The sequence below is a fragment of the Rhineura floridana genome, chromosome 6, assembly GCF_030035675.1.
Source record: "Rhineura floridana isolate rRhiFlo1 chromosome 6, rRhiFlo1.hap2, whole genome shotgun sequence".
NCBI classification, from domain to species: Eukaryota; Metazoa; Chordata; class Lepidosauria; order Squamata; family Rhineuridae; genus Rhineura; species Rhineura floridana.
This window is the reverse complement of record NC_084485.1, coordinates 92220396-92237767: the sequence shown is the minus strand read 5'-3', so window position 1 is coordinate 92237767 and position 17372 is coordinate 92220396. Positions and strand designations below refer to the sequence as shown.

Below are 17372 nucleotides of genomic sequence, written 5' to 3'. Positions count from 1 at the left end.
TAAGATTAACAATATTGTTTTGGAGCGAAGAATAAGTAGTATTTTCAATTGCATCTATACCAGCTCTTCTAGGAGCGAGGTTCTCTGGTTGCGGCTCAATGTCCAGGCTTGTTCTCCTCGTGATATCAAGTGAGCAATAATTCCAGCTGCGAAGTAACTGACCTCCACCTCCACACTGCGCAGCAGCTTGCTGATGTGATCTATGAAGTCTTTCCACATTAGCTCTGAATGGAGCTCTTTAACCTCTGCTATGTTGTTCTATGTGAAAACAAGATAAAGGGATTTCAAAACGAACAAAATGGTTGTGTGTAAATAAGGGCATCTGTCATTAATATGCTTGTTCTCTATATTAAGGTTGGTGCCATGAACATCAAACATGTCAAACTAGATTATTTTAGGATTAGCCTGCTCTGACTGATACATATTCAAACCTTACTCCAGAGGAATTCTCAGGGTGACAAGTGTATGAGTAACCCAGGGCAGCCACTATGTTTGACCACCACCACACCACATGCCCCTGAATGACACCACGTGCAGTTCACTGGGAGAGTTAAGAATATGGTGGCCAAGCCACTGAGAACAAAGCTGTTCATTGTCTTCCTACAGCACCAACAAAATAGTTTTTAAGAATAAAAGAGAGGCTGATTCCATTATAACTGCTAAATGATATAAAATATTGGCACATCCATACACTGAAAACTGGAGAAATGGCCTCCCACATCACCACCTTTCAACAGACTTGCAAAATTTGGGGTGGGTGGGATTTGCTTAGAGCCCTACATAAAGCTGGTGATTAATAAGTTTTATTTATTTATTTATTTATGAGAATGTACATACTGCTTAAGAATCCCTACATGGTACATGTAGAACAATTTAAAACAATTAACAATATACACATCAAAACAGCAAAATGTAAAAACAGATACCTTGTCCATGTTTCTGGACAGACTTGCCAAAACACAAACGTTTTTAGCAGGCATCTCAAATGGCACAAAAAGGGTGCCTTCCTAATTTAATAGGCAGGGAGAGTTTCAGAGGACAGGAGCTGCCACACTGAAAACTTGATTCTTTGCAGAGGAGGAACATGTTGTATGGTACTTGCAAGAGTGCAAGTTTTGCAGATCAAAGTAGCTGAGTAGCCACATGGGCAGCAAGGCAATCCATCAAGTAAACTGGTCCCAAGCTGTTAAGGGCTTTATATACCAATAGTAAGACTTTGAACTTGGTGTGGTTGTAAATTGGCAGGCAATGCAAATCTTTCAGCACAGATGTAATATGCTGGCCAGGATCTCACTCCTGTCAGCAATCATGCTACAGCATTCTGTGCTAACTGCAGCTTCTGGGATAGCTGGAAGAGAAGTTCCACCGTGCATTGCAGTAATCCAGTCTTGAGAAGTTACCAATACCTGGACTACTGTAGTCAAGCTATCCCACTGTCATGGCCCCGTCAGAGGACTCCTCAGATGAGGACGACTCCGGAGTAACAGCAGCAGACCCAGGAGCAGCAGGAGACACGGAGGAGCCTCCTGAGAATCCAGCTCCTTCTGCCCCTCAGCTGCAGAGCACCCCAGGGACAGCAGAGGCCCTGCAGCCAGACACAGACAGTGAACAGGATACTCCCCCCTCACCTGCAGAACGGAGACAGCAGAAGGTCAGGCAGAAGAGAGGCAGGCCTGTCTCCTTAAGGCCCAAACACTGAGGGCTCACACCTGCTGTCAACCCTGCTCTTTATAAGGCACACCTTGGCTGCAGCTTGTTGCTGACTGCAACGTCAGGCGTGGCTTTGTGTAGACCTAGTTTCCCTGCAGCATCTCTTTGACTGACCTCCTTGGCAATTGATCCCGGACCTCCACTGACCTCGCTTCTGGACTTCTGACTCGGCAAGTACGCTTCGGATAGGCCTGGCAGATTTACAACCCGACTGCTGGCTAAGGACTTTCCTTCCCTGCCAGAGACCCAGGAATTTCCAGCCCCCCCTGACACTGCTGATGCAGTGTAGAGCTGACACCCACAGACCACAGGAACAGACACAGCTGTCACACCAGCTGAAGCTGATGGAAGGCACTCCTAGCCACTGTGATCACCTGGGCGTCTAGCAACTGAGACGGATCCAGGAGCACCTCCAAGCTGCATTCCTACTCCTGCACAAGGAGTGCAATCAGCCCATTACTCAGACATGGGAATCACCCATCCAGAGCCTCTGCCTTGCCAGGATTCAAGCTCAGCTTATTTGCCCTCATCCAGCCCACCACTGCATCCTGGCATTATTTCAAAGCCTGCATAGCCTCTCCTAATTCAGATGTTATGGGGAAATAGAGCTGACTGTCATCAACATACTGATGTCACCTTGCCCCATATCTCCTAATGACTGCTCCCAATGGGTTAATATATATATTAAATAGCATTGGGAAGAGTATAGTGCCCTGCAGCACCGCACCGCATAAAAAGCACTTTCTCAGTGCTACTCTCTAAAGACAAGACCAGAACCAGTGTAACATCGGTTCAGAATGGACGAAAGTAAATACTTCTCCACACAATGCATCATTGACTTTAGGTTGACTTTGTCTGATCCAGCAGGGCTCTTTTTATGTTCAAATGCTGCTCTCATAAGATAAAACTGAAACAAATGGAACAGTGCAGGAATAATATTTGGTTGAGTGCATCCGTATAAGTAATAGAATGTTGTATCATATGTAGAATGTCATATTATATGTAGTGTTGGGGTAGCGGGGGAAAGAAGGTAACCAAGAGAAGAGAGAACAGGCATTTCCAATATCTAGGTAAAAATATGTGCTTCCATTCACCTTACCAGAAGGCCAAGAACTTTCTGCTGGATAGAAGACTCGGATGGAAAAGACTGTGAAGTAAAACAAAGCATATGCAACCATTCAATATGTGATTTGTAACAACAATTAGTATGAGTGGGAGTAGATGGGAAGAAGAGTCAGATTTGGAATGAGCATTGGGAGGACAGGGGTGGGGAACGACACATCTCCTGTACTGCTATTGCTGTGACTGCCTCTTGGGAGTAGGAAGTTTCAGAGCAATGAAAAGTAGGAGCCTTTCAGAAAGCTTTTTCCTCTTAAGCAGCTGACACAGGAGCAAAGAGGTGAGACAAGCCCAATCCCCTTCCTCCCATATTTGTTTCAGCAAAGCCTACTGAGCTCCCTTTGCCTAGGAAACAACTGTTGTGGAAAGGAGATTTGGACTTGGGGAAGTTCAGCAGAGCTCCTCTGAGCCGAGTTATCCCTGCAATTGCTTTCCTCCCATCTCCAGGGCTAGCACATGCATGTGAAATCTTATTTGCTATATTGGTTGGGGGATTAGAGCCCTCTTTCCAATGCTTTTATTGTAATTATCCCTATCCTGCCCAGAGCTACAGACTGTGACCTACATGGTTCCTGTGCAGACAATGGCATCTATAGATACAGATATGCAGATAATAGATATGCTAATGCTGGCAGACAGACCCTTCGTCTCACCTCCAAGACTTTCATGAAGAGTTCCAGCCCTTGGTTTTCAATAAAGTGCCGACAAGTGGTTGGGGACTCATCAGTAAGATTCCAAAGTGCACTCAGTGTAAACTTAAGAGTAGTATCTACTACATTCTGATTAGTTTTTTGCTTCACAATTTGAAGTAGTTGCTAAAAAAGAGAGAGAAAATAGTTGCCTTTGCAAAAGATACTCAGGTTTCTAATTTCAGCTATTTGAGGCTCAAACTGCACAATAGCAACACAGTTGCTGTCTGAAGCCAGCTCTGCTGCAATCATACACAAAGAGAGGAGATGCCCCCCCCCATTTTTAAAGCAATGGGCATGTACGGTAGAGGTGCTAATCCCTCTGCTGTGCCCATGGTTTAGTGCCACACAGCATCTCTTCAGATGCCATTTCTCTCCCTGCTGGGCCCCCTTCTGGTTTCAGAGTCTGGCTGGGGTAGAAGGGAAAGTGTCTGGGGAGTAGATACAAGGAGAGAAGCAGCAAGCACTCTCCTCACCCATGCATTCATTTTGCCCTAAAACCTATCCCCTCCACAACTTCATGCACAATTGGGGCAAACCTTGGTTTAAACAAACAGATCTGCTGCTATCATGGGTAATTTGTAGTTAAACACAAATAAGGAGCACCACAATATCACCAAGAAAAAGAAAACCTTACATTAAATGCCATGCCTGACCCTTCCATGACAATAGGGGGCAAATGCAATTCATTGTTTGGCTCCTACTGTCATCTCTGATTTTGCAGGCTTCTGAAGCATGATAAAAAGTTCACACAAAGAACAGGACAGAAATAAACATAAGCAAATGTCTCTGTCACGTCAAGCAGAAGCCCACAGTCCTAACTCATGAGCAGATCTAAGGGCAGGGAGGGCTACAGCCAGCCATTTCACATGGCAGGCTAAACTTCAACCCCACTGCAAACCGCTGGTGAGAGGACAGGCTGGAGTCTCTTTCCCTTATAGATAGGTACACTAGTCTGCATTTCAAACAGCAGGTGAGCCCACTTACGAGCAGGTATAACAGTATGCCATTTGATTTTGGCAAACTGGAGTCCTCACCCATGAGCAATTAGTAGGTTTATTTTGAGTAAGCAGCCCTGCCTGCCAATGGAAGAAACAGGTTTCTACAGGATAATGTGACTTGTGATGCCTGTATAGACATCAAAAGGAACTTAGTACCTTTTTAATGTTATTTTACCACACAACCTGAACTCAAAGCCCTAATTAAAGACATAATCTGGGATTATATCTTCTATCATTTCCTGCCACATAGGTGGAGCAGTCACTTCCCCAACACACTATAATAATTATTGCATGTTTCTACTGTAACCATTTCTTAAATAAACTTACTTCCTTTTCTTCCATTCCAAGTGAGCAAACATTTCATTCTAACTTTTAAATAATCTTTCCAATGCCTTTTGCTAGCCTATAACCCTATAGGATTTAGAATTAAGGTAGCTCAAGACCGCCTTGCCCCTATATGGACATGGCCATTCCTCGAAATCATCAGGATATGCCTTTCTCTAGAAGCCCCCACTTGCAGATGTTAACACAGGAGATGACCAGACACCTGGCCTTCTTGGTAACAGCACCTCAACTCTGTAATGTCTTTCCAAGGGCTGTTTGCCTGGCACCTACTCTTATGAGCTTTAAATGCCAGATGAAGAGTTATATCTGTCCGTGCTTTTTAAGAACAGTAAGTGGTGCTATTTTATTTCTGCTAGCTTGTTTTTATTGTTCCATTACTATTTACTCAATTGTTTACAGTTTTAACTCAATAATTTTAGTTCTGCAATTTGCTTGTTTCATTTTTTATTGCTATTCTTAGTTTTGAAAGCTGCTGGGTGGATAGTGTCATTATATGGTTGGCCCCTAGCTGGCACTCAACTTAGTAGCATCTGCGTAGTTAGGAGTTTCCTATTGCTGTTCTCCTTTAAAAGGAGACAATACTTTTTTTGTCCAGCTTCCTAACTGGTGCTACGTTTGTCTTCTTTATTGTTCGTATTTAGACATCAACTGAAGACATTTTTGTTTACTTAGGTTTTTGGATTGAGGTTGGTTGTCTTCATGCCCAACAACTACAACTGGTTATTGCATTTTAATGATTATGATTATGCTTATTTTATGTTATTTATTGGATGTATTTTGATGTTTTATTGTATATTGCCCAGGGATCCTTTAGGAGGAAGTACAACTGAGAAATGAAATAAATATTAAAATATGTACTCCATCACATATATAGATTATTTATTTTTAAAATAAAGGCCTTGAAATAAAGAGCTCTGATATACTGGTTGTTTCAGTATAATATGCTGCTCCAGCTAACATAACTAATATGATCTGAAAGCCATGTGATGCTTCTTCAACACACAAGGCTCCCCTCTTAATTTCTGCAGAATCATCAAGTTTATTTATATGCTGTGTTTCCAAATTATGTTCAAAGCAGCTCACAAAAACAGTAACGAACATCAATACAAAGGGTACATTTAGAACTCAGTTATTTTATATGTCAAGACAGACATGCACTGCAACTGTATGCATGTCTACTCTGAAGTAAGTCCTATTAAGTTCAATGGGACTTCCTCCCAGGTAGGTCAGGCCATCATATGGAATAGAGATGAAGCAACAGGAACCCAGAAAGGCCTTCATCTTATGTCAGCCAAAGATCTTCTTGGGAACCTGCCATCTCATGATCAATATCAGAAGCCAAATTCTCCACCAATTTGGAAGATGATATATATGAATGCTAGCTCCACAGCAGATACAGTATATGAATCCAAAACGCAACAGGGGAGTAGGCTAAGGGGTAAGCGGGCTAGAAGTCCACAAGTACCAAGTCCACAGGCTGGATGGCTGCACACCAACCAGTTACCTTCTTTGAACAGCAGAGTCTACCCCTCTAATGTTACACTGTCAGTCCTGCTATGTACAACACTGAAAAAGCACTTTGCCCTCTTGACCATGAGGATTAATAAAGGAGATTGACCTTTCAACACCACAGACAGCAACATGCCTACAGTAGCTAGAGATCAAAAGCAAAGTTCAAGGAGTAAAACCAATGCATCCCTCCCCCCCACTTCCCAAACGAGAAGTAAAAAAGGTAAAGGAGTCCCTGCACTTGTAGTGCGAGTCATTTCCGACTCTTAGGGTGACATCTTGCGACGTTTACTAGGCAGACAATATATATGGGGTGGGATTGCCAGTTCCGTCCCCGGCCTTTCTTTACCCCCCAGCATATGCTGGGTACTCATTTTACTGACCACAGATGGATGGAAGGCTGAGTGGACCTCGACCCCTTTTACCGGAGATTCGACTTCCTCCTTCCATTGGAATCGAACTCCGGCCGTGAGCAGAGCTTTCGGCTGCGTTACCGCCGCTTGCCACTCTGCGCCACGGAGAAGTAACACCACTAATATATTTTGCTTTTATATTGTATTTTATATATAATATATATATTATATTATATTTTATATTTGCTTCTAATGGGGTGGTCAGGTATATGTGTAAAAATCATTAGAGTACTTTAAAGAACTTCAACATAATACACTTAATATTCTTATTTTTTTAAATGCTCATTTTTAAACTGATCATACCAGTGCACTTTTTAAAAATAAAAATCCCTTGTCCAATGTAACAAACTTACACAGAATGTTAGAACTGACAGTATTTCAGCTGGAACAGCATTTCAGAAAAGGTGCTAGCACTTGGCTTACCCTAACAATGAAGAGCTCTGCACCAAGTTGAGCTGTTTGTTCTGTTGAAAGCTGCAAGCAAAAAAACACAAGCAGAAATATCAGATTACTGTTAGAAGGGCCTTGGGACTGAAGCAAGTTACAAACATTGCAGCTGTGAAGCCTGTGTTTTTAACATCTTTATGAAGCCACTGGGAGCAGTCATCACAGGATTTGGGATGAGGTGTCACCAGTACACATCTTTAGTTCTCTTTATTATCTGAATCAGATGAAGATGTGCAGGTACTTGATCAGTGTCTGGAGGCAGTAATGAGCTGGATGAGGGCTATAAACTGAAGACAGAGATACTGTGGACTGATGATTTCCAAGCCCTGGAAATAGGTAGGCGACCTGTTCTGGATGGGGTTGCGCTCCCCAGGAAGGATCAGGTTCATAGTCTGGGGGTAGTCCTAGATTCCACCTTGTCCCTGGAAGACAGGGTGGCTTCAGAGGCACAGAGGGCCTGTTTCCAGCTACGGCTAGTTTGCCAGCTACGGCCATTCCTAGATAGGGTAGGCGGGATGTGATCCACGCTCTAGTAACCGTCAGTCTAGACTACTACAATGTGCTCTATATGTGGCTGTCTTTGAAAAATGTATGGAAGTGGCAGCTAGTGTAAAATGCAGAGGCCAAGGTGTTGTTGGGTCTAACTTCTAGAGACCGTATAACAGCAGTCCTTAAAGACATGCACTTCCTGCCTATTAACTACTGCAGCCAATTCAAGGTTTGGTTTCTATAGAGCCCTAAATGGCTGAGGACCTAGTTACCTAAAGAAGTGCCTCCCCCAATGCTGTCCTGTCCATGACCTGAGATCTGTTGGGAGGCCCTGCTGATAGTTCCAATGTTATGTGAATTCAAGAGGGTCAGTGACCCCATTAGAGGGTCTTCTTAGTTATAGTACCTCAGTTATGGAACACGCTTGCCCTGGAAGTTTGGCTGTCACTAACATTGTTCAGCTTTAGGCCTTTTTCTTCAAGCCTTTTAATGTCAGGTCTTTTAACTCAGAGAAAACGGCATGCGTATCAGAAAGTTGACAGATTACTGATTTTATTCTGTTTTATTTTTATTGCTTTAGATATTTACAGTTGTAACCCACCCTTAAAAACTGAAATAACAGAAGACTTACAATAAAATAAAGTCTCACACCTTTGCAGCAAGAATGGAGATGATCGCCACTGCCATCCTCTGCATATTCTGATCTTCATGGTTGCATAGCCACTGCATGACAAGCTTGGCTGCTTCAAACCTGAGAGGCAACAGAAAGTTCATAAATCTTGGGGCAGGGGAATAGAACTATGTACCATATCTTATAGACAGCAAAAATAAAAGGAATTAGGCCATTGCTACACAGAAAAAAGTACAGGCGGGCCCCGCTTATACGGCAGGTTCCGTTCCAGACCCCTGCTGTAAAGCAGAAATCGCCGTAAAGCGGAACCCCATTGAGTATAATGGGGTGCGTCGTGCAAAAATGCCACAAAAGTGGCTTTAAAACGGGGAATGAAAGCCGCCGCATTAGCGGAACGCCGGTAAGTGAAGCGCCGGTAAGTGGGGCCCTACTGTATACGGAAAAACTGTAAAGTCCTAGCCTGCCTCAGCTACTTGTACTAAGCAAAATGGTGTGTCCTGACAGCATTTAATAGGGGTATGCCACTTTGGGGCAACAACAGTGAACAGCGAGTGCTAGAGACCCCAATCATCATTGATTGATAGAACCAGGGAGGAATTTTTTTACTCTGACACAGATTTGGCATGGGCAGCTGTGGGTTTTTGCAGCATTTCATAAATACTTTAAGATCAGTTGTTGAGTTCTGGGTTGTGCTTTATGATTTATCACACCTTATCTGCACAGAATTTAGTTAGTAGGTAGGAACTTGGCATTTTGAGAAGCAAGGAAGAAGAGACACCCATGCTCCTTAAGAAGGTTGACTCTTCTTTAGAGGCCTTGGGGGCACAGGCTCCCTGTACTTTAACAGGGGAGGGAACAAAGCCTAAGCCTTAGTGGTGTGACAAAGTCAGCAAACCAACCTGTATTGACCCCTTGTCAATATCGTCTTCCTCCCAGGTCATGTAACTTGCCTGTGGTAAGAATCAGAAGCATTTGTCGCAAGGGTTATACCCTCATCCTGCTGGCTTGCCATACCCACTGGGCAGTATCCAGCCAAACAGTTCCGCTAGTGCAAGGACTTTTAACTGCACAGTGGGACTTCCGTGCCCTCTCCTCTCCCTGTGTGCCCCCTACGTGCCCTGTAAATCTGCTCTGCAAGGTTGAAGGAACAACCAGAACAGATTTAGGGGGTCACACTGGGGAGTGAGAGAGGACAGGACAGGGAAGCTCTATTGTGCAGGAAAAAGTCCTTGTGTTAGCAAAACTGTTTAGCTGGATATCCAGTGCTATCTTGTAAGGCTATCAAGTTGGGATAGTTTTTAACATACCAAGAATGTGTGCTTCCTCCTAGCTCTCATACTGTACTGTCCCACTTGAGATACAACCTGCCACTCTTTCACTCCTACTAGCCACACACTTAAAAACAACAGGTTGCAATTTCAGATCTCCAAATTACACTTGCAATAGGAGACAGAGAGGGCCAGGACAGTATGTAAATTCAAATGCGCTCAGAAAAAATGAGAACACTAAGCAACTTTTCATATATTGTTGAAATTTAGAGAGTCAGATCTCTTTTCGGGGCTCAAGAACAGAGTTGGAGGAAAGAATGTGGAGACTTGGGATTGATGGGAGACTAGGGTAAAAGGGAATTGCATACATGAGAGAGCAACAGGGAGCTATGCAAGGTTCTAACTACTGGAAACCATACCCAGCCTACTTCTGGTTTGCAAAACCTTTCCAATCAGTGCTCAAAAGTAAAAGGGCTAGAAACAGTTGCAATAAAAGTGAGATTGCAAGAGTTATGATGTATGCAGCTCAATTACATCTCGCTAGAGCATAAGGTAGTAGTTGAATTTTCTATCCATTTTGGCATTATCTATAGAGGCAATAGCTCAAACTTAGTCAGAAGTTGGCAGCTTATAATCTTCATGGGCATCTATTCTTAAGGACTGCCATCCCTAGTTGGCAGCCTATTAGATGCGATACAAGCAACTTTCATTAATCTACAAAATCCAGAACCTCTTGATGTACAGTGCAATCAAACCACACCCTTGTGTAGAAGCAAGTTTTGAAAACCAGCATCCAAAAAGAAAATGGCATGCATGTGGATTTGGCAATAATAGCTCATAAGTAGTCAAAGTATTACAGCTATTTAATAATATGTCCCTAAAATATGAGAAGAGTTATATTCCAAGGCATAAAGAGCAGTTTGTAAATTGCAAAGCAATATGAGATTTCAACAACCTGAGACTCACTCTCTCTCCTTGTCCATAACTCAGGAGGAAACACTAACCTGTTAAATGGAACATCCTGAAGTATCCTGTCACTGCACAGAGACAGAAGACAGTTCTTTTGCAGCTATAAAAAAAGTGAAGCACAGTTCAGCACAAAAAAATTCTCATGCAGGGGTTTTGAGCATGTCCTCCTTTCAAGATGAATCTAATAAATTATCTAGAATTCACAAGCATTTTTTATGTTTTAATATTGTCATTTGCAAATGTGTTTGTTTAGAAATGCAGTAAGATGGGATGAGATACATGGGTGCATAACCCTTTATAAAGTATCATCAGAATCTACCATACACTTTATCTTCATTTTATTATTCTCTGCCATTTAGCAAAAACAACAGCTATCTAGGTTCTCTTCCTAAGATACAATGGCCCTTTGAATGTCGCACTAAACCATGGTTCAGTGTAATAAGAACAAGCTGAAGCAAGCTATGGGATTTCAGAAGCTTTCTCTTCTTGTTTAGATTAAGCACCACTTGTCATGTTGTCCGAATTGACAAACTGGTTAATCTTATGGCTAGTTTGAAACAAACCAACTTCAAATCTTGGGTTATGAAGCTGGCCTCTTTAAATAAACCATAACATTAATGACAGTTGAAGTTCAGATGGCATTCTCAACTGTGGTTAGTTGAAACTGGAAACTAAACTTGCAATCTCCTCCTCACAGCCATGTCAGAGAGAGAAGAATATGGTTTAGAGTAACATGTGAACATAGTCAGTGAGAAAATGTGGGTGGAAATAGTGATGCACAATGCAAACTTTGCTCAAAATATTGCGGTCTTAGATGAACTGTTATTAATAACCCACCACCACTTCACGGTTAATGCAATCTCAGGGTAGTTTAGTAAGTCAAACAGGCACGGCCAATGTTGGCCACATTCATAAAAATCAGCCAAAGTCTGAACATACACTGTTGTATTCAACATTTAGTCGTGCTCAGAGAAACTCATTGAAATTAATGAGCAAGATTAACTGAGGTCCATAAGTTTCAGTGAGCCTATCCCGAGTATGACTAACATAGGATAACCCAAAAAGCTTCAAAGGCATTTCCAACAAGACGTTACTCGCTCCTGTTTTTTGTAGGCAGTCAGCCTGAACACCAGTCTGTTCATAACAAAGTCAACAATATGGGAGAAGCGTTTATCCCTCCCCATCGGCATCTACGTAGTTTCAACTTAGAATAAAGGGTGTGGGTTTTTTTACATTTTTAATTGTTTCAGCACATTAGCTCAGCATTCTGAAATATTTAAGCCCCTTATCTTGAAAAGGGCAGGGGAACTTACCTGCTGGTGATTGGGAAAGTGTTCCATGGCCTTAAGGAGTAAGTGGGTGACATCTGCCAGGAGCCTAACAGGCATGCCTGCTGCTAAATCTTGTTTTGTCAAGTTAAACACACAGGCACTCGCTGCTAATTGCACTGGCAAGTTCAGAGGGTGATTTCTCATCCCAATAACTACTAGCTGAAACAAACAATCAAAACAGGTGAAATCGGAATCTCCTAGGACACATGGAATCACATGTAGAGAATCAGTCACAAAGATCCTGAACAAGTCAGCTTACTCATCTCAAGGCCTTTTAAAGGAGCCATGGCTAAGGATCTCATACAGCACTACCCCAAACCTGTAGCAGTACCTTTAAACTCCTAAGACAGGGGAGAACAGATAAACCATTTCATCCTCTTACTGGACAGTACACCAGTCAGATGGTCTGCCCCTCTCCTCTTACCCTTCTTGCTTTCCAGAAACACCTCAATCTAGCATTACGAAGGAATTTGGAAGTGGGAGGAAGACAGCACGGAAGAGACTGACTGAGGTCAGCTTGAAAAGGAAAACCTTGAGCAGTTCCCCCCGCCTCATCTGCATGTATATTCTGTTACCAGCATATATTTTAATGATCACATACACAAGATCATATCCAGGTGTTTTACATACACACAAATATGCACAACCAGGCTGAACTGCTGGAATAAAAGTTGGGGTGGATGGAGCAGTGGGCAGGGGAAGGATTCAGCAAACCCTCCTGCCGGTCACTTTTGTTGGAAAATTGTCACCCCTGCCCTATCCCCAGCCTGCCATTTTACTGCTGTTCGGCAGTGACCCACGTTCAAAGACACCTAGTTCTGTCCACAGACCACATCAGAAAATGAAAAATGAAAAGCTAAGTGGAGTAGGGTACTATTTCATTGCCAATTCCTAAGAACGCTAAGAGCAGCCATGCTAGAACAAATGAAAGACCCATTTAGTGTAACATCCTCTTCTCACAGTGCCCAACTAGATGCCAGTCTTCTTCCTTTTGTACAACACACTTCTCCTGCCCATTAAGCGAGTATAAACCATTTAAATTAAAAGATTTCCCCCCCTCATTTTTTTAAAAGGTGTTTTATGTTTTAACATTGTAAACCGCCATGACATGTTATGATATGGTGGTACAAAAATACTTTCAAAATAAATAAATACCATGTAAATAGTCAGAAATTCAGCTAAAAATTGACATTTATCATATCCTCTTTTCCCGCCTACAAATTCACCAGTGTACATACATTTTATTGAATTTTATCTGTGCTTTACTGAAGACAGCCCAAGATTACATTCACAAGCAATGCCTGCAAAGATGCCTTATCAGTGTGAAATAGTTTTACCTTTAGAATTTCTGGTTTGGTTTTTTCCATAATATGTGTAAGGCTAAAGAGATGAAAGAGTGCCTCCCTCACAAAGAATGCTCGCTCGCTGTAACGCTTCAGAGCTTCGGAAATCTGAGTTTCATTCGCTTCTCCAGATACCTTCAACATAGGAACAAAACATACAAGAGTTTGCAGTAGTGGCAGAAAGAGTTACAGGTGATGTTGTTGGAAACAGAGGATAAAACTGGAATTTTTTACACAGTCAAATGGTTTTACATGTTTTAAGTTCCCCAAAGTTACCCTGACATTTATTCATGATAAATTATATTCTGGCTCAATTCACACATCATATTATGAAGGTGCCAGAAATTGAACCAGGGATGTTGTACATGCAAAGGATATTCTAAGAACTGTGCTGCAACAGATCAAAGGCCTATCTAGCTCAGCATCCTATTTTCCACAGGGCCAACCATGTTCCTCTTGGGAAGCCCAAAAGAAGGCCAGCAATAGCCATAGTTGTTGCCCAGCAACTGGAGGTATGTACCTTCTGATCTTGGAGGTGGCATACAGCCATCTTTGACTAATGGCCATTGACATCCTCAATTTCCATAAATGTGTCTAATCCTCTTTTAAAGCCATCTAAGTTGGTGGTTATCACCATATCTTGTGAAAATTCCTTATACACAAGATCTTTTAGTTTGAGATTAGTAGCACAATGATATAGTAACATCCAATATCTCTCAAAAGTTAAGTCCCATTGAGTTCAATGGGACTTACTTCCAGGTAAGTGGGTACAGAATAGCAGTTTAAGATATTGGACTCTCAGGCTTTTATACATTAAATATGACAATCTAGTTAGTGCTGCTACTAAAAGTGGGATCCAGACTATTACTTGAAAACTCTGGCATTCTTATCCAAACTTACTATGCTTTCAGCAAATCTGTCTATCTTTACCCACTAAAAACAACAACAGGAAACTTTCATCCTATTTGAGGCTTCTGTTTTTCACAATTAGTATTCTTCTGATATTTTAACCTTTTCATGACAACCAATCTTCTGTACTCTGTCACATAATGTACAGTACAAAGTCCCTGATGCACTTGATCAACTATTTATGTGCTACAATCATTCAGTATTTCTGTGCTCTCAAATGCTGAAAACCCTGTGTTGCTAGACAACTCAGATACTCAAACACACTGCAAAAAGCAGATGCAAAATAACTAGCCCACCAAATCCACAGCGGATCTGAACATCTCAGAAGAAGCCAGGATCCATGTTTTCAATGAATAGACCTCAGAACAAATTTCCCTAAGAGTTTTGAAGCAGTCCAGTTTAGCAAAGACTCCATACATGCATCACTTGGAAAAAGAGGCATAAGTATGTGAATTGTTTATGTATGAGAATATTTAAAAACAGGTAACATTACACCAAAAATGACACTATAAGCAATTAATACTTTGTGCCAAAGAGATTTCCACTCAGTTTGTTGAATATGACAGTCAAGTAAAACAGTATTTGTTCTGCACGAGATCTACGATGCCATTAATATACTGTATGCATGGCTAACAAATTGCCCCATGTCTTTACATAAGCTCAGTGACCCATTTCAGCAGTACATTGCTATAAATGTAGATGTAATATTTCAAGAATAATGATCAACTAGTCAGAGACCTAACTGACCATGGGTTGCAAAAGACAACATACTAATAGGTACAGAATGACCATTTCACACTTTCTCTTCTTACTGGGCAAGAAATAACTTTCAGCGTCTTCAAGCAGAGAAACACAGCACCACCCCCTTCTCCCTGCTGTGCTCCTTGGCAGGAGGTGATGGGAGGTGGGAATGGCTAAGCAACAGAGTCCTCTACCAGCCAGTAAAAGCAACTGAACTTACTGTCATTGCTATGGTGCTGGGGGCTTTTAAGAGCATGACAACATATTTTATATACCAGAGGGAAAGGAAAGTGACAAAGGAGGCTGCAGAAGGAGAGATAAGCACTCTTGGTGGATCAGCCTCTCACAGGCTATCATCTACAGGGACAAAAACAGCACACCATCTGTGAACACCTCCAGTTTTCACTTTTAAAATGGTACCTCAAGAGAACCCACAAAATGGTCACAGAACTCCCCAAAAAACTTCACGTTGAGGTTTTGCCACTTCTGCTAGAATGAGGGGGAAGAGGAAAAAATAATATGCATGCACATGTGCCATTTCCCCCTTTAAAAAGCCTTATGCTATTTCTCAAGAATAAAGAGCAATTTGAGAGGTTTTCTGTGGTGGTACCTTTGAGAGAAAGACTCTGCGAAAAATGAATTGGCATGCCTGCCGCTCTGATGTACATGTCATACATCATTTTATTATGCATTTATGATATTTTATACTCTGTCACATGGCCCCACTGGGATTTCTGGGCAACTTGGGGAGGGGAACCCAACAACAGATCAAGCAATACGCAAAGTTTATACAAGGAAGAAGCATGGCCAGAACCTTAGTTAACCCACTACCTGAACTCTAGAGGAGAAAGCGTTGTGGAACAAGCAGAATGTGGTATATAAATTAAGGAATTGCAACTGAGAAATGGAGAGGCAGGAGCAGTAGTAGCCTGACTTGCCATCAGTCCATTTTGGAAGAAGTACCCATTTTGGTACCCAGAACCAGTTAATTATAAATTATCAAAAAACCAAAATTCTAGTTTTTTCAAGACGACATCATTTAGGGACCTGGACAGTTAATGGGCAGCGCATAACCTTAGTGTCACAATTCAAATATTTAGGCATCATCTTCCACTCATCTTTGAACTGGTCCTCCCATATAAAAACTGCTGTTTCACTTGCACGAATTTCTGTTAAAAAAATTCTCCGTTTCTTTTATCACAAAGGAGGGAGATACTTACCAGCAATATTTCACGTATTTCAGACAAAAATTATCCCCCAACTATTATTTGGCTCGCAACTCTGGATACAGGCATTTAATCCCTCAATAGAATCGGTCCTTTCCACCTTCTTGCGTCAGACTTTGGGTCTACCAAGATGCGCGCCGGCGGCTGCCCTCAGACTTGAAGCTGGTTTGCTCTCCATGGAATGTCATGCGTGGCTCCTTACTACAAACTACTGGGCTAGAGTATCGTACGATCCACCCCCGGGTTATTTAACCCATATCTGGGGAGATACGTATTCCTCAAGTTGGAATAATATCATAAGAAACAAACTCCGCATGATAGGCTTATCATCTGAATACCTCTCGTCCCAAACTTTATCCTCGGCTAAACTTGCCATCTGTACGCGGCTTAGAGATATAAACTTCCAAACAGCCATTACACAAGCTACCAAAACTTGTTCACCTATATATTTCCAATTGAAATTTGAACCTCTTAAGCAAGGCTCTTATTTGGATTTCCTTGAAATTCCAAAGCTTCGCGCAGCTTTCACTAGAGCCAGATTCAACTCTCTTCACTCTGCAATACTCCTGGGAAGGTACAAGGGGATCCCCTATAACCAACGCTTATGTCCATGTGGGAAAGATTCTGTGGAATCACTTGTTCATGTTATCTTAAACTGCCCAATGTATGATTCCATACGCTCTAAATACCTAGAGAACATGCTGCAGAGCATTGATTTGCTGACTCCTGATAACAAGATACGTTTTCTTGTTTCAGGAAATAACAGAGAAATCACATTGAAAGCCGCTAATTTCTTATATGCCGCTCAACAAATCAGTTCTAAGCTCCCCTAGGAAAAGTACTCTTTTATTTTTGAAATTCCCTATATATATATGTATATATTTGAAAGTTTACACTGTTATTTTATCTTATCCTTTGTATTTTAATCCTGTTGTATTTTATGCTCATAACAAGTCGGGTCTATGACCGCAAATAAATAAATAAATAATAAAAAAGAAGAAGAAGGGCGGGAAACGAGGAGAGCCTGCTAGTCCCACCCCCATCCCAGCTCCAAGATTTGGGGAGCTTTGGGGTGAGGTAGCCTTAGTTCTCTCATGCTGCCTCTTGCCTTCTTGGGTGCTCTTTGCAAAGTAAGAGTGCTGGGTAGGTAGGTCCTTCGCTGGTCTAGGGCCCCTGCTTCTGACCTTGCCACCCTCAGGAGCCAATGATACCACATCCACACACACCCCAAG

At 42.0% G+C, this 17372-nt stretch overlaps 1 protein-coding gene across 3 annotated transcripts in view; it reads right to left on the bottom strand.

The window, feature by feature from the left end:
* The window catches only part of ZYG11B (zyg-11 family member B, cell cycle regulator), a 43019-nt gene that overhangs the window by 5866 nt on the left and 19781 nt on the right, over positions 1-17372 (bottom strand). For 2 of the 3 annotated variants that reach the window (XM_061633000.1, XM_061633001.1), the window contains exons 4-11: positions 13259-13399; positions 11904-12080; positions 10626-10690; positions 8374-8473; positions 7210-7260; positions 3483-3644; positions 2810-2857; positions 61-258 (exon numbers count right to left, since the gene is read on the bottom strand). In XM_061633000.1, coding sequence (XP_061488984.1) covers positions 61-258; positions 2810-2857; positions 3483-3644; positions 7210-7260; positions 8374-8473; positions 10626-10690; positions 11904-12080; positions 13259-13399 — 942 coding nt within the window. The remainder of the gene's footprint in view (positions 1-60; positions 259-2809; positions 2858-3482; positions 3645-7209; positions 7261-8373; positions 8474-10625; positions 10691-11903; positions 12081-13258; positions 13400-17372) is intronic. The other variant, XM_061633002.1, reaches the window with a different exon arrangement.